Consider the following 17,888-nt stretch of genomic DNA (forward strand, 5'->3'; position numbering starts at 1 on the left):
CGATAACTTTTGCGAAAACTAATCAAAATACGCTTATTGCGATTTTTTTTACCAAAAATATGTAGCAGAAAACAAATTGGCCTAAAATGTTAAAAAATTTAGATTTTTTAAATTTTTTTTTTGAAAATGTCCTATAGCAGAATGTGACAAAAATAATTTTTTTTTTTTTAAATTGTCGCTCTTTTTTTTGTTTATAGCACAAAAGAAAAAGCAAAAGAAAGCTCTATTTGTGGGAAAAAAAGGATGTAAATTTAGTTTGGTTACAGCGTCGCACAACCGCGCAATTGTCCGTTAAAGTAACGCAGTCCCGAATCGCAAAATAGGGCCTGGTCATTAAGGGGGCAAATCCTTCTGGTCTTAAAGTAGTTAAATACAATTAATATTCACCTATCCCACCTACCTTCCTTTGAGATCTATGTACTGTATGTGCCATCTGCCTCCCCTTCGTACACCATACTTCTTTCTACGCTTTGTCTTTCCAATATCAACACATTCACAATGATACAAAATTGTATTGTTTTTATTTAGAATACAAAAATGGTGCAGGAAAATGAATGCATTTTTGGCTTATTTGTCTATCACATTAAAAATGATTTAGCTGTCCATCTTTTATTGTCTGTTCCAACCAGCTGAGCCTCCAGGTGACAAGTTTTACTTCATACCCAAGTTTATTTTATGAAAGTGTCCAGAAGTGGTACCTTTGGGGGCACCAGGATTAACTGAGCTGTGAACATTTTTTAATGGAAAGACCTATACATTTTAAAGATATGGGTGTGTTATATTATTCAGGAGAAGGCATGGGTGTGATGGAAAACTATATCCAGCTCCAGCTGAAGAAACTCTGACTCTGTCTAGAGTAAAATAACAAAATAATTGCATTATAAGGAAGAAATAGATTATAATAGTATCTTGTCTAGACTCCAATATACAATACAAGGAAGTATTTTAGTGCTTTATAAGATACCCGTAGGTTTTTGTAAGACTGGAGTATAGTCTATCCTTTGTAGTCACATTGCTGTCCATTGCACATGATTTTATGAAGCATCTTCAATAGGTTAAAAAAAAGTGTCACTACCAGTTTTCTGATGAAACATATTGCCTACAATAATTCTCATATTTTACAGCTTTTAAGTTCTGCATTTTCTTGCCTTTGTGATGTGTCACGTTATTAATATGTTGGCCAAAATGCTCCATGTTTATAGTCTTGTACAGTATGGAGGTAGACCCATAAGCAGTCAGTATTCATCAGCAAAGCATTCGTTCCCCACGTGTTCAGCCGACTCAAGCTCTACACTGGACAGAAAGCGCCTCATGCATTTCTTGCAGTTGTAATCCAGGGTGGTGGTGTAGACTGTTTTCGTGTGCTTTGGATAAACTATGGTGGTGCTCATGAATCTCTGTGGCTTGTTCTTTGGCTGAAAGTGAACTTCGGCTCTGTAGCTGCGCCAAGTACAGTTAGGAACGCAGATCACTGTTTGACTGCACGAGGAGACGCCCAGGCCCACAGGCATGTAGATGTTGTCAATAAAGTGCTTTTCAGAGTCATATTTCACAGAAGATGTATACCTGGAAAGAAAAAATGTAACAGTATTTTAGGATTATGGAAATAATGTGTAATTGACTTTAAAGAACAAAGAGGTTATGTTTTATGAGAAACATAACCCCGTATACTTGCTAAATATCAGTATTATAAAATGAACAATTGTTGCTTAAAGTGGTTTTAAAGCTTGAAGGTTTTTTAGCTCCCCCCACAGCCCCCTTAATACTTACCCGAGCCAGATCCTGATCGAGCTATGTGCAAGAAAGTAGCTACTGTCCTGACTTTCTGCCTCCTCCTTGGCCGAGAGGAAGCAGGGGGAACCATTGGCTCCCGCTGCTGTCAATCACTGCCAGTGAATAGGGAGCAGGGGCAGGGCCAAGCCCCGTTCTGTGTGGCTTTATGGACACACAGAGCGGGGCTCGGGAGTGAGCTTGCATGAGTGCCCCCATAATAAGCAGATTACTATGTTGGGCATTCGGAAGGAGGAGGAGCCCGGAGCACCTAGGGGGACCCCGAGAAGAGGAGGATCGAGGCTGCTCTGTGCAAAACCACTGCACAGAGCAGGTAAGTATAAGATGTTTGTTATTTTAAAAAAAATGTAAGGTTTTAGTATTACTTTAAAACAACTAATGTACATACTCTCTGATTAGCTGCTATGGGGCAAATAAAATTGCTGATTAAGACGCTGATAAATTTGACCAGCAATTACTAGTGTCTTATTTTTCTTTTTCACTGGTTATATGTACAGCACATACAGTATATTGTATATACATATATATATATATATATATATATATATATATATATATATATATATATATAATGTTGTTAAAAACATCCTAATAGTTCATACAGTATCTAGCATTTCTTTTTTACCAGTTTATATACATAAAATATGCCTTCTGCTGATGTAAAAAATAAAAATAATTTTTATAGATATATATATATAACAGTTTTACTTTTTATTTTTTTATGAGATTGAATTCATATTACAGTTTACTCATAGAAAAGGAAGCTTGATTATGTTTGCACACCAAAGGCTAAGCAGCTTTTTATGAGTTATTTATTCACAGAATTATAAGGAAGCTTTCACAGCAAATTCTCATGCTAAACATGCATAAGCCTGCCACATGAAACATTCTCTGTGAGATGTTATCTACAGACTTTGTACCTCCTTTGATACATTTACCCTCTGATGTTGGCATACTTGTCTAGTTCTCACTGATGTTTAATCTGATTCAATAAAGCTGAACTTCAGGCAAGCAGCTCAGTACCTAGTCATAAAGTGTGCTCTTTCACATGCCAAAGCATTTATAAAGCATAAGCCTTTTTACCTCCACTAGTACTACTGTAGCTGAAAAGCTTGGTCAAAAGCACACCCCAGCTTGCAGTCTGGACAATAAAAAAAGGACATGCTCTCTCCTCCTACCAGCATGCTCCAGTTAAGCACATATGCACTTAAGGAGAGCCTGACTAGATTTAAATGCTAACCCTATCTCTCTCAGTCTGACTCTTGATGTACACAGAAACAGGAGGATCATAGGCAGCCACATGTTTCAGCTGTGCCTACTATTATTTGAATCTCAGTTTTTCCTTCTCAACCCTCAAACTTATGGTGAAGATCCCTCTGCCGTGAATATTACTGCCCAATAATCCTAAAAACCGCATGTAATCGAGAAACAAAAGTCCAAAATTCCAAATCAAGTCTATAACAAGTCCAAAAACAGCACATAACCTGGTTCCAAATACAACACATAGCCTGGTTACAAATACAACACATACAGTAGCTTGGTTCCAAGTGACGCACATAGTTTTAGTTTAAATCACCATGCACCCTCAGGTCCTGCTTGCTACCACCAAAGTAAACTATTCTCTTACTGGGAATTTTTTCCCTCTTGTAAAGGCTTTTAGGTGTAGTTATTTAAAATGTGAACAACAGCAATTTTTCTTCATTTAGCTCTATCTGGTATTTCTTTTTAAATGCCAATTCCTGCCATGTACCAATCAGAGTTAATACCAGTTGTAAGCAACCATTGGTAAGCAACCCACACATTGGATATTGCTGCTGTAATGCAATAGGATGAGTTTGACAGAGGAGGGAAGCAAAAAGGCCTACGACAGACCTTTTTTTTGGTCATTCGAAAGAAGCCAGCCCAGCTGCCGTACACACCGACCAAATGTTAGGCGGTTTCTATTGATGCCGCCCAACATTCGGCCTATTTGTACTACGCTTTAGTGTCAAGCTGATATTTCTTGATGCCCTACATTACAGAACCAGTACTAAAAAGGCAGGTTGCTACAAACAAAAACTCATCTCACAGTTAGTAGCAAGTAGGCATGGTTTACACAATTCCAGTTTACTATGTTACTCATGGATATCCAAGTAGTGAACAATCTAAAATGAATCCTTGTCTATTCAGCCATTCAGCACATTCAGTTATATATTTGTATTTTTACTGCTTGCCACCAATGGGAATTTCCAGTGAAAACAGAACTTTGCTTTGAACATTTAGTTCTTAATTTACCATCCGCTTTACAGTCATCTGGAAGACATTCTCTGTACCCATGAAAACTTTAATGCAAATGTTAAACTTCTAGTAGCATTTTCTTAAAATGCTTTCATATGTCAAAAACAGAATACTATTATTTAATGCTTTGGGTATGCATGTTTGTCTGTTTTTATTGATCTTTTTAAGAAGCAAGGTTTTGGGATGACAGTCATCTTGTATTTCTTTACCCCAAAAGGCCGACAAGCACATGATAGGAGTAGCTAGTGTGTAATAAATGGACTCTGTAAAGGGACACTAATTATTTAAATATAACAAGATAACTGGGAAGAAATATTTATAGCAAAAACATGAAAAAGGTTTATAAAATAGGTCATTGATAATTCTCTGTTTATCCTCAGCATTATATTTATTCAGACAGCTGGCACAAAATCAGTATTCAAGTATTAATATATACTGCATATTGCACTATATGACAGTGGCCAGAAAAGCAAGTCTTGTTGGACCTCTTTGGCCCTGATTACAGCTTCCAAATGTCATTGCCTGAACTATAAAAAATATCTGTATGAATTTGACCACATTGACATCACAGCATTGGACATCCTCATGGGTGGATGCTCACGTCTACGGATTACGCATTCTGGCTCATACCTAAATCTACCATTGTGGTTCTGCATTTGAAAGTGAGATTAGACTATCTCTGTGGTTCTTGATGGTTAAATTGTTACTTAGTTTGCTTGAAAAAAGCCCATCTAGTTCAAACAGAGAAAAAAAAAAACACATCCCGTTACCCACAGTTTATCCGGAGGAGGGCAGAGACTGACCTCCTTGAGCTCAAACCTGACGTAAAGTGGGCTGATCTAAAAAATCAGGGATGTCCAAAGGTAAGAAGAAAATAAAAAAGCATAATTTACCGTGTTAATCCCAATGGAATTTAAACATTCCCTACTGGATTTCCCTCTTCCCAGGTTCTCTTTCCAACCTTCCCAACGATGCCATGTAAAAGGGATTTAATCGGCAGTATGACATTACTGTCATGTTTATTTAACATATGATCAAGGGAAGCAACTCTTAAGGTAAATTTGTGGGTATTTCAAAGTATATTAACTAAGTCATACAGATGGGGGCTGGCAAAATAAGCTGTCAGCAAACACTTTTACCATTATAATACCCCCTCCAATACTGCATTCCAATCAACTGAAGTGGCTGCACGGTTAGCTACATTTTCTGTATATCCATAGTCCATACTCCATGTCTCCCACCTCATCTGATAATGACTGGACCTGCTAATAAGTCACTTGGCCCCAGGTATTTCCCTTAAGATATGGGTAGGGGATATGCATTTACTGTCCTACCAGAAGGTAGAAAAAATGAGTTTTCCAGGTGGCACTGGAGGGGTTTATTGACAAAAAGGTATGACATCAGCTAGCAACAGCTTTTATTTTTTTCAAGATATCTACATGTTACCCTCCTAAATTAACCTCCTTCTGGCCACCTGCTAAGCTGCATTAACCTACTTCAAGCTGCTTGTGCATTCCCATTGACTAGTATACAGAAAGAAACAGTTCTAACATGAATAAATGCATGCCCACACAGACTTATAAGCTGTCCATAGATGGGTAGTTTTTAATTCAGTCAGCAGGTTTTCCAGCACATCCCTTTAATAGAGGTACATCAAACAATGGACTTCTGTGGAGCAGGGGCGGCCACACACTATTCAAAATTTGGCCAGTCCCCTGTTGAAACAGCCAAATTTCAATCCAACTATGGTCAGCTTTAGAATGTGGGGGAGCAATTAGGGAACATTTCAGTAACTCAGCAGCAATACCAGTGGGCCACAGTACAAAGATAATAAGTACAGAAGGGAGTATGAGAGGGTGGCATTGTTATTACAAATTATCAAAAAACTGTTATCCACAGAGTTTGGAATGTTCTGTCTTAGCAATTCCCAGTACATTTTCTTCTGGATGATACCAGCTGTATGAAGCCCTCCTTTTCAGACTTGCATCATGTGCTACAGAAGTGTGAGTGAGCTCCATGCCAGTCTGCCCTTGCATATTACTAAAACCAGTAATAATCACATGCAGAGGCAATTACTTAATATAACAAAGAGAAGATACATTTATATAGTCTTACAAATATAACTTGCCCCTTGAAGGCAACCATAATGCTAATGAAGCCTGCAATGAAATTGAGTTTAACACCCCTGGCTTAGATTCTCCAAGGATGTGTGTATTTTTCTATATTTATCTTGGGTGTTAAACCAACAAGCCCCTATCACTTGAGCTTGTATTAAATAATTATTTCCATATATACAGTATAGAGTGAATGTTTTATCTAGCATGTTACAGCATACAGAGTCTTTCACGTCAGTCCCTGTTCCCCACACGAAGTTACAATCCAATGACCTCATCTCTCCTGTAAGCACTGAGAGACCAATTAGATCCAATTCTGGTTTACCAAGTATGCTTTTGGGTAATGGAAGCCTACACAAGCATGAGAACAAATTCTATGTAGATAGGGTCCGTAAAAGGATTTAAAGTGAGAACCTAGAACAAAGTTTACTGCAGAATTATACTACAAAATGGGAGGCAAGGCTTAAATTTCATATGTAGTAGCTTCAAACCAAGCTAACTAAAGCTGGCTAAATATGTTCCACTCTGATATAAAATCTACTATATTAAAAACCATTGTGTCTATTGTAAGGGTCTGTCTAAAAAAATGCATTACATTTATATCCAACCAGGTAGGTCATGCCACTCCATGGTTGAATTGTACCTGATCTACCTGAACAATTTAAGACAGCTTAAAGTAAATCGTAACAGAATCACTTAAACTTTACATAGGCTTTAACATGTCATATTCATTTTAGAGGTAGTATGCAATCTTTTTAAATATGCAGCTTTCTTTAAAAGAATACCTGTGATCTTGCCATGAAGGTCCTAGTTCATGGACTACTATGGGGTGATAATGGTCTCTATTTTTAGCTTCTGTGTTGACCAACTTTCACATATGCCCCTAATAGAGACTACATTTGGCCACATGCATTTCCCAGGCATGGCACCATTGTCAGCATTAGGAAGCCATGCACAGCAAATAAAGTGTCACTAAACCCAAATTGAAAAATGAATCAAGTGTTCAATACCTTCTCTATCACTCATATACACCCTTTACATTATCCACAATTCAGTATATAAAAATTATCATTTTTATAAGTGTTGCCTCTAACTTCCTTTTCCAAGCTGGCTACGCTTCCTCTACATGTCCTCAAGGCATGTGTAATGTAGCCACCCTCCTGAGCATGTTCCCGATGCAACTTCCAAAGCATGCTGTAAGCTGCCGCAAGTACTATTGGGAAATGTTGTCTAACTTGAAAAGTGCAAGTAACTTGAATATACATGTACTGCTCAAACTTAAAACCGCAAATTTGGGTTTAGCACAACAGATTTGTGAGGTAAAGTGATATTGCGGACAGTAAAAATAGTATAGAACTCTCCTTTAATGAAAATAAATGTGAGGTGGTTAATTAGGTAGTATGAACAAAGGTTTAGTGGCACTTTAAAGCGGAGTTCCGGGCTTAAAAAAAAATTTAAGCTAAAAATACCAACGGGACAGTCAGGGCTAGTGCATTTAAGCAAAGATAGCCTCTGAACTGTCCCCTGTTTCACTTACCTGTAAGAAGAAATACTTACCTTGAAAATGTCTTGTCCAGCGCTGCCATCTCAGGTGTGGGCAGCTGAAGCCGGAGCGTGTCCTCTTCGGTGACGTTGGAGTCCCAGAATGCCCTGCTCATCACTTCCGGTGCATGAGCGTCATCCCTGAACAGCTTCTGGGCATGCTCAGAAGCTGTTCAGCAGGAATTGACGCGCCTGCACCGGAAGTGACGAGTGACTTCGGTAAAGGCGCATTGACTCCTGGGATCGATGACGCTCATCTCCCAGGAGTCAATGCAAGGAGGAAGTGACGTCATGGGCCGCGGCCGCAGAGGGAGGAAGAGGAAGTAAGGTAAGTATATTTTCATTAAAAACAAGGTAAGTGAAACAAAAAAAATGTTTAATTATCCAATTCTTTTTCAGGTTCATCTAAGCTAGCAGTCGGTGAAAAGATAGTTTTTAGGGTGGAACTCCGCTTTAAGTACAGCTAAAGCTAGAGTAAGTAATTAGAAACTACTAAGCCCTACTAAGCCCCAATCTTAGATTTACTTGATTTTCTAAAAGTGCCAGATGTCCCAAAATGTGCATATAAAAAAGATATACAATATTTGTTTTTAATATTTTTCATATGTTATTGAGGAAGCATTGACCATGCAGGTATGAGAACAGAACAGATCATTTCTTATATGTTAGGCTCACATATTTATCTAAGAAAGTTAATTTGTATAAGAGGAAGTCTATATAAAGGTAATTACAATGTATTTGTATCAGTGAACAGTCTAGGCCACATGATCTTTGCAATAGATGTTTGTCAGTATCGAGTTAAAAACAAAAGGTGTACTTTGCAGCTAAATATTAACTAAAATAGCTGTTACTGGAAACTTTGCCATCTGAAAGTAAAACATCTGGTTATTTCAGCTCTTCATACTGCCAATACCACAACAAAACATTACATTTAAAGTTGTCCAATTGTTCTTGGGCTAAGTATCAGCCTAACAATGTGTGTGTCCTGCTTTGAATTAAAGGGCCTCCGGAATCATACAAAAACTTTTTTTTTTTTTTAACCTGTAGTAACCATGTGGACTTAACATGATTGTGAAATACCAAATAAATGAATTATAGCTATGTAAATATGTACCAATATGAAAATAGGCTATCATGTATATTACCTTATCTCCTTAGGTGGCAGCGGATCAAATTCCACACCTTCTCCAAATGACAGAGGACAAAGCCTTGGGGTGTAACTGCTGGACAAGCTTAAGGAGGGGGAAGTACTCTAAAAGAAAAGAAAAGAAAACATATGATTTGTTGTTTTATATTTTTTTCATTTTCAATCGTCTTTATTAAAGGTTTTCACAAAAAGACCAAGGAAGTACGGTTCACAAACAGTGAGCCGGAGGTAAGCAATGTTTACAAGAGTTGTGGATCCTCCTCTGTACAAAAAACAGACATAGTAATAATGAAACAAAGGAAAAGAATATCTAGGAAACTTTAGGATTACCATGCAGGAGGAGTATACCAATTACCTATACAAGTATGATGAGCTACCTTTTGTATATTAACTAACCCAATCGTGTAGCAAAAGCTCGTTTTCGTATTCATTTCGTATTCGACTGACGTCCTTTGTAAGAGGGAATTACAAGAGTTGTTTTATATTTTTAATATTAAACTTTCCAGAGTATAATAAAGTATAAGAATTAAAAAAAAAAAAATAACCAACAATGAGAAAAGTCTTTCTAGTTTTTTTTAACTCCAAATTTTAGACAAGGGAAATGTATGCACTGATTGTCAATGATTTTCTCTGAAAAAAAAAGATTATTGCACAATTATTGGTAAGAACAAAAGCCTCACAGTAAGGGTCTCTGTATGTGCTGGTATCATTTTAAATGGTGAAAGATGCCCACATGGGACTCCTGGTGATCTCAAAGAAGGGTCTATAAGAAAGTATAGTGATTTCCCTTCTCTGCTACACGTGTTTTCATTGTTCAGTTTGTCTCTCTTCTAAATTGAACAGCACCTTCTCAACCAAAGGCCACATGGTTAGGAATAGTTTTCCGGGTAGCAAAATAATGCTTTAGGTATACCAGAGGCTATGCATGGGTAAGGTTTTATGATAAGGTTTATGGTGAAAGCTAAAGTCTTTCTAAAGTTGTTAGGGGTTAGAACCACTGCCAGGATTATGTGTTCCCTTTTAGAGGTTTATTCTTTCATTTTGTCCTGCTAACAATTGTCAACAGGGCTAAAGGTTAAAGCAGAGTTCCACCCAAAAATGGAACCTCCACTTATCTTATTTGGCAGCTTTCAGGGGGGGGAGCGGGTACTTGTTTTTGACAGGTACCCTGTCCCCACTTACGTCGGACCTCGCCGCAAGGCTTTACTGTCAGGTTCCCTTACCAGCAATGGTGACGGCAGCACCCAATGGGATGCCGACATCTCTGGATTCCAGGACAGGTAAGTGTCCTAATATGTCAGTATGAGTAGCTGTTGACTTTTCATTTTTCAAGTAGTAGAACAATTCTCCTGCGCTCGAGTAAAAAATAGGCCGGAGGGAAGATGATTACTTCAGATTTGAGTGGACAAAGCTTGTGGTCTTGCTGCCCCTTCAGGATCAAGGGTATCCGAAACCAACTAGGGAACGACAACAAAAAGAAACACAGCAAACAGACACAGCAGCCCCATACGGCACACTGCATACCATTCAGCACAGTGCGGTTCCTTGGCCACCTTGGAGACTTTATGTGTATTATGTTGATGTGTGTCCATTCACACCTGCTTTGTGAGTATAATGTATACTTTTTAATATTTTTAATACATTTTTAGTGGTAATGCACTAGGTCGGTGCGCCCCTTTTCTTTTTGTTGTTGTTGTTCCCTAGACTTTTCATTTTTGGAGGGGGGGTGAGAACTCTGTTTTAAAGAAAAATCCAAAATACTGAACATTGCTGAATGTTGTCACCAGAACAGGAAATCTGCCAATGGAGCACTTGTTCTAGTGGCAACTGGCTAAGAGGAATTTCTCATCTTTTGGAAAGATTTCCTTTCACTTCCTGTTGTGCTACAGGAGGAAGTAAAAGGAAATCTCCTCAGCAAGACACAGAAGGCAAAGAAAAACTTCACAAAGGTTTTTATCATTCCTTGCTCTATCCAAATAAAAAAATAATTTAACTTCGGATATACTTTAGGTTTAGGTTAGGTAACAGTTCGTATGGTTGCTGGTTTCAAGCAAGTTGGCATGCAAGCTAAAAAAAAAGTGCGCAGTGATCTGGGTTGAAAATGTTGAATCAGATTCTCCATTGATGTTCTGCTATTCTGTAATAGAACACCCACCACCATGTTTGTTGCCTTTGTGTAATGAGACGTTAAGGAGGGTGTGTCTGAAGAATGGAAGATTGTTAGTAATTGACTACAACATGTATCTAAGCATCAAATATAGGTTGTGCATTCATAAAATCTGTAAATAAACACAGCAAATTATGTTAAAAAATATATAGAGGTTGATTTACTAAAGGCAGATGAATTTTGCAGTTGCACTTATTTTCCCCAGAGCTTAGTGAATGTGGTGAAGTTTCACTTTGTAAAGAATAGCCAATCAAGTGCAAGAAAAAAGAAAACAGCATTTGTGCATGCACATGATTGTATGATGGAAATCAGCAGAGCTTTACTGCAATCACTAAGCCCTGGGGAAACTGAGTGCAACTGCAGAGTGCACAGTATATTTACCTTTAGTAAATCAACCTCATACTGTCCATTTATCTGAATTGGTGCCAAAAATGTAAAACTTCTTAAACTCCAAAACGATAATCCCCCCCAAAAAACTACACTGCTCCAAGCTCCTAAAACAGCTTCTGAGGAAGTCCACTGCTACGGGTGCAGGTCACAAAAACTCATCTAGCTCTAACCTCTAGCGAAAATCGAAAAACGAGGCCTAAGGGTGTGGACTGTGTCAACAGGCAACTATATACAATAAACCTACCAGTAGGATTTCTGTGCAGTGTGACCTAATTTTTTGATTTTTCCACAATGATAATCACCACATATTCCCCATGACCCAATGGAATTTCACTCACCAAACATTATGACCCCCAAATCATAGGAAGGGATCCTGTCTACGCATGTAGTGTAGACGGGATTACATGCAACTTCAATATAACTCCCCAATGCTATTATTGATTATACATGTCAAAGCCGTTACATCCTTACATCAGAAAACTGCAGTCCAATCAACACTACATGTGTATTATGACCTTCCCATGATTCGGTGGTCAGAACAGTTGCTGCGTGCCATTTCTTTGGGTGGCGGTACATGTGGTGATTATCGTTTTGGAGTTTAAGAAGTTTCACATTTACTATAATACTATATACTGTAGATATATCAAATGATTTGCTGTGTTACTGATAGGTTTTAGGAATGCACAACCTATATTTGATGGGCATTTAATGTTTATATGGAAGGGCTGCTTTATTTTGGTTTATACCTTGTTGTTGCAACTTGTGTTACTGGTGCATTTCCGGCCTACAGTAAACATGTCAGCCGTTTTATCCTAATACAATTCCTACCTAAAGCTGGCCATACATTATACAATTTTCTTGTTTCATTTCTCTTAGATTTACCTACAACTATGTAGTGAAAGGGCCTGCCTGACTGCATACAAATTGAAAGTGTTTAGGTTTGACCTTATATTATATGGTTTTGGTAAATTTAAGGGACAATTGTACAATGTATGGTCAGCCTTAAATAAGACATCACAAGGAGACAGCTATTTTTTGAGCCAGAAAAGATGCCTCTGTGCACCCTTCTGATCCTAGTTTCACTTACATGCTCACAGCTTGACTTCCTAATTTTAGGGATAAGCCCTGCCCGTGCTATTACCCTGTCCAATCAGAGTACCGTAATCAGACGCAGACAGCAGTGGTAAATCAGGGCTTATTTTCAGGGGCCTTTCTAATCCAAAACAAAGGCGCATACTATGGAATCGAATCATATACAAGGGGTTGTTTACAACAGGCAAGTGTGTATCATTATGGATGTAGTCCAAATTCTTATATTTATTATTTTTCTTTCAAACAGTGCAGCCCACACCAAACAAATGACATAGGTAAATAGCAGTTTTCGAAAATGTATTTAAAAGTGCTCTTTCTAGATTTCAGTTGTAACACTAACACTCTGTTTAGCTATTTTAATTATTAAATGAAAAAGTAAAACTCTGTGATTAACAGAGTATCATAATATATAAAATAATCCTTATTAGGCCACAATTAGAGGAAATCCTGTAGTTTCACTAATAAGAACTAACTAACCTCTGATCTGGAGGATATATCCTTAAAACATTTACATATGTTTTTTTGGTAATACAAAACGAGCCATTATTTCTAGGATGAAGGTTACAAAGCAGCATGATTCTGGAAATGGAAACTGATTTTATATTCTTTTCAGAGTAACAATTATTTGACAATGTGAAAATAGAATGCATAATGAAGAAAAGAATGTTAGTGATTGAGAGCAAAAGGGCAAAGTGCTTTCAAGGTGTCGAAAACGAAGTACCTGCCTATGTGCTGATTAGATTATACGCATTTATCAGGACCAGTTATATCGCTACAAGTTAAGGCAACTTTCAAAATGAATACATGTTTGCTTTTCACACCTTATAATAATAATACAAAAACAGTATTGTTCCTAAAATATTTCCCATGTATAAAATGCACATCTGTTCAGAGGCCTGAAAAATCTAACTGTAAACTTCCCACCATAAAATATCATACATCTATGATTTAAAACAAGTTTAAAATCCCTTTGTAACATGTAACAGCCATAGAACGTTTGTACAGTTCTAGAATGCTGCCGGACTTAAAGCCCAAATCCAGCCAAAACCTTTTATTTTTATATAGCGCAAGGAAGGGTGTTGATAGAAGGCAAAGGAGAATTAGATTTGGGACTTTAAATATACTTCAAAAGTCACCTAACTTATGGAATAGAACAGGGATCAAACTACGGCCCTCCAGCTGTTGTGGAACTACACATCCCATGAAGCATTCTAAATCTCTAAAATTCACAGACATGACTAGGCATGATGGGAATTGCAGTTTCTGAACAACTGGTGGGCCATAGTTTGAAGACCCCTGGAACAGAATTAGCAATTGTCTGAAAAACGTTGTCTTTTCTTTCATACAATTTAAAAACATATGTTATCTACATAATACATTATAACAATAGGCGTATTAAATCTTTTGAGAAGGTCGACGTGTTTCGTGAGTCATCCCCTTCTTCAGGACCAACAGTATTTAATAATTTGAAAGAGCCTACCCACAGGATAATAAAAACAAGTCTACAAAGAAAAGAAAATACATACATGATAAACAGTACTACATATTCATTAAATATTGGTACAAGTCAGATTATCAAAATTAGCATAACATATCCATATAAGGTTCAGTACAAAAATATTTTTTTCTATTATAGACTCTCTGTTGAGTTGTTGCGCAGTCTGTGTCCCTGTTGGGATATAATTTCTGCCACAAAGTAAGAAGTAATGGGATATCTCCACAATGGAGAAGACTAAGGGAAATCTCCTTAAGTGGGCTACACACTATAAGAAAATCAGGCGAACGATCGGCCGGTTTTACTCGATGTTTCACAGCAAGTTGAAACCGAGGATAGAAATAATGTATTAAAATTCTCTTACGACAAAGGCTTGTTATTTGTTGTTTCTGATCATGCGCAGTCTTTCCTATTTGATATTTCTCATATGAAAATCGTACAAAATTGGTACACATTAAACAAAAATCGTTCAATCTGTTCACGCACGTGAAAAATGTTGGAGTTTGTCCCTTCGGAAATTTTCATTTGCATAGTCAGAATCAGATGTCAAAGGTTTTGTACACACTACACAACAATCGTGCCTCATACGGAATTTTTCTTACGATTTTCTCATGTACAGGGCTTTAGTACAGACACTTAACAGTATTAAAACTTCACAGATAATTTGTATTCAGCCTATCAGAAAAAAAAAAAAAATAGTTTTGGTGCTTGGCTTTAGGTTATTTAAAAAAATTTGGAGGGTAACTTAAAAAATATATAAATAAAATTAGATGTAAATTTCCTTTTTTAGTGCCCTGGCTCCTGAAGGACCAGCTGATGAGATTGATTTACTATAACTAGAGAGTGCAAAATCTGGTGCAGCTGTGCATAGTAGCCAATCAGCTTATAACTTTAGCTTGTTCAATTAAGCTTTAACACAAAAAAAAAAAAACAGTTTTGGGATGTAGCACCAGAATTTGCACACTCCGGTTTTAGTAAATCAACACAATATGTTTTCTGCCTAGTAGTGACCAGGGACCTCTGTAGCATGCAAGTTGATGGCTATTGCTTTTAAAGGCTGGGTGTCTGCATATGAACATACAGCGAAGGTATCCAGCCACCATCAGGCTGTAAACACTTCCTGGACAGTGACAATAGGTCTATTAAGTCTTCCTTTGTGGTCTGTACATACAGTATATTTACTAGACAAGAGAGCCCATGATGTACTTTAGGTTAAAACGAATTGCCCTTTAAAGGCTTATACCAAAAAATATTTCACTGTGGTTCAGTGGTTAGCATTGTTTCCACAGTGTTGGGGACTGAGGTTTAAATGTATTTGCAGTACTGGTGCCAAACATATTGTATGTTTACTCGTGTTTTGAACTTCCTTAGGAGTTTATAAGGTAGTCTTATGTCATATTTTAGAGAAAAAATAAAAAATACCCTGGGATAGACACCTAAGGAAAAAAGAGGTTGATCCTTCCCTATGTGGCATGTATCGGCAGATACTCATATAAAGAAATACATTGGAGGGGGTTATTTAGGATACTTAATAATCTCTTCATTGATTACAAAATGTACATATTAATAAAAAGTATCTTAGTAATACTCATACAAAGAAATACATTGGAGGGGGTTATTTAGGATACTTAAAAATCTCTTCAATGATTACAAAATGTACATATTAATAAAAAGTATCTTAGTAATACTCATATAAAGAAATACATTGGAGGGGGTTATTTAGGATATTTAATAATCTCTTCATTGATTACAAAATGTACATCTTAATAAAAAGTATCTTAGTAAATCCTCCCCAATACTAATCCACAGCCATCACAATAGCAATAAATCAAACATTGTCTGAGATATTGGTCCTACAAGAGTCTGCTTATGTTTGTGCATATTTGTATAAATGTGGTTAGCGAATGTTGAGCTGAACCCTTCTCTGTAGTCAGAAAACTCTGGTACAAGTGAATGACTAAAAAAAAATTTAGCAGTGCAGTAGCACAGTGGAAAAAAAAAAATCAAACATCTAAACCTAAAAATATGGAAGGGATTCCCAGCTCCTCCTTCGGCTTCCGAATAGCATAAGCATGTTTCGGCAGAGATATCCTTGAAATCGTAAAATACTCTGCCCAACAGTTACTATTCCAATCAGTCCAATTTACAAACGCAGATGAAATAATAAAAGTAGAGCCATACCCCATAGTCTGAGAAGCCTCCTTCGCTAATAGAATCATGAAACAGGTCCTTCATCCTGAGGTTAAGTTTAGTTCCAAGTCCTTTTAAAACTCTCATACACAGGTAAAGCACTGGGTGTTATATATTAGAGAAGAGAGATAAGATAAAGAACAGATCTCACCCAAAAAGATACACCTATGGGTGGCCCTAAAATCTGTGAAAAGGAAACCAGCACCACACCTCTACATTATGTCAGGAAAAGCACCATACCTATAAGCCAGAAATAACGCATGGCCTTTACTCTACAGTGCACAAACAATGACTAGGCTTGTACCAACAAACCATAAATAGATGAAGCTCTGTAAATAATGCCGTGCACACTAAGACAGATGTAGACAGATCAGGTGAAGACTTTTCAAATCCAACACAGGCTGGAGTTAAAAGTCATCCCCAGTGTGACCTTAAAGCGGCATTAAACCCAAAACCAAAATTGTAATATATTTCACCTTGCCAATCATTAGACGTGGAGGCTGTAATAGTTTTCTATTTTTAGGCTTTTTCCCCTCTGTTTTCAACTGGTTTTCTGGCCAGTAACACACCTCCTGGATTAGAGCACCTACACTCTGGATGAATAAGCACAGGGGCACCTTTGGATAACAACATTGTCAGTCTGGGGGCAGGGGAATGTCATATGGACTAGCAGATTTAGATACACTAACAAAGTGAAGCCAAACTCCAGCTCACACTACGATTACATAAGCAGTTACAGCAACAGTTTTTATTTTGGAATAAAGGTTTTACATGAATAAAAAAAAAAAAAAAAAGCTGATCCTTGTAAGCATTCCTGTTAGTATTAAATGGTTTGTCCCAACAGAGAAAGCCTAAAAAATGAGTGCAGCCATCACATGTAAGTCTACATGTACACTAACCTACCCTGACCGCGGCCACAGGAAAATGCGGCAAAAAAGCAAAACACATTTTTACTGTGATTTTGCCATGATTTGTGTTTTCCTGTGGCTGAAGGTCAAAACGTTCCTATCCTGGATGCGATTCTTCTGCATTCAGGAGAGGGAGGCTGAAGCTCAACTAAATGCAGCAGCTTCCAAACTCTGCTAAAAGCCTACATGTACATGGACACATACTGTAGGCTTTTATGGAGTTGAGTTTAGGAGCTTTGGCAAGAAAACGCCAAAAGCTCCTAAACTCAAGTTTACGAGCTGCCAGTGTAGGCTAGTGTAAATGAAGCCAAAGAAGGTAAGCTGCAAAATAATAAAATGTTTACTTTTGGGTTTATTACCACTTTTAAATAAATAGAACCCCAATATATGAAGGATTAGCAGAAAAACTACACAACAAGACGTTAGTGGTGACTGGTGATGAAAAAAAAAAAAAAAAAGAGCAAATCTACCCTAAAGAGGTTATTATGATGGGTTGAATATTCATATAACCATTGAAGTTGACTGACAGTGAATGTCAATATAATGCCATGAAATAATAGGACTATATAGGAGACAGTTCTTTTAACGTCTTTGTCCACACAACAATATACTGCATTTGTCCAGGTGTCCTCAGAGACAGCGAAGTAGTGAATGACCAAGCTGTGTGTAAACTCATCTTGGAGAATTCTTGGGCTTTTCTGTGGCATGTAGCATGTCCTAAAACACTTAACTATTTGAGAAAGTCACATCATAAATATGCCAGGTTACTAAACTG

The 17,888-nt window shown here is 37.4% G+C and overlaps 1 protein-coding gene across 1 annotated transcript in view; it reads right to left on the reverse strand.

Annotated features, from left to right (window-relative positions):
* Positions 1 to 499: 499 nt before the first annotated feature.
* Positions 500 to 17,888, reverse strand: part of RFLNB (refilin B) — a 37,433-nt gene continuing 20,044 nt past the window's right edge. The window contains exons 2-3 of the mRNA XM_082246877.1: positions 8,870 to 8,976; positions 500 to 1,566 (exon numbers count right to left, since the gene is read on the reverse strand). Of these exons, the coding sequence (XP_082103003.1) occupies positions 1,236 to 1,566; positions 8,870 to 8,976 (438 nt within the window). The 3' untranslated portion in view covers positions 500 to 1,235. The remainder of the gene's footprint in view (positions 1,567 to 8,869; positions 8,977 to 17,888) is intronic.

This window comes from Pelophylax lessonae (assembly GCF_965119305.1).
Source record: "Pelophylax lessonae genome assembly, chromosome: 2".
NCBI classification, from domain to species: domain Eukaryota; kingdom Metazoa; phylum Chordata; class Amphibia; order Anura; family Ranidae; genus Pelophylax; species Pelophylax lessonae.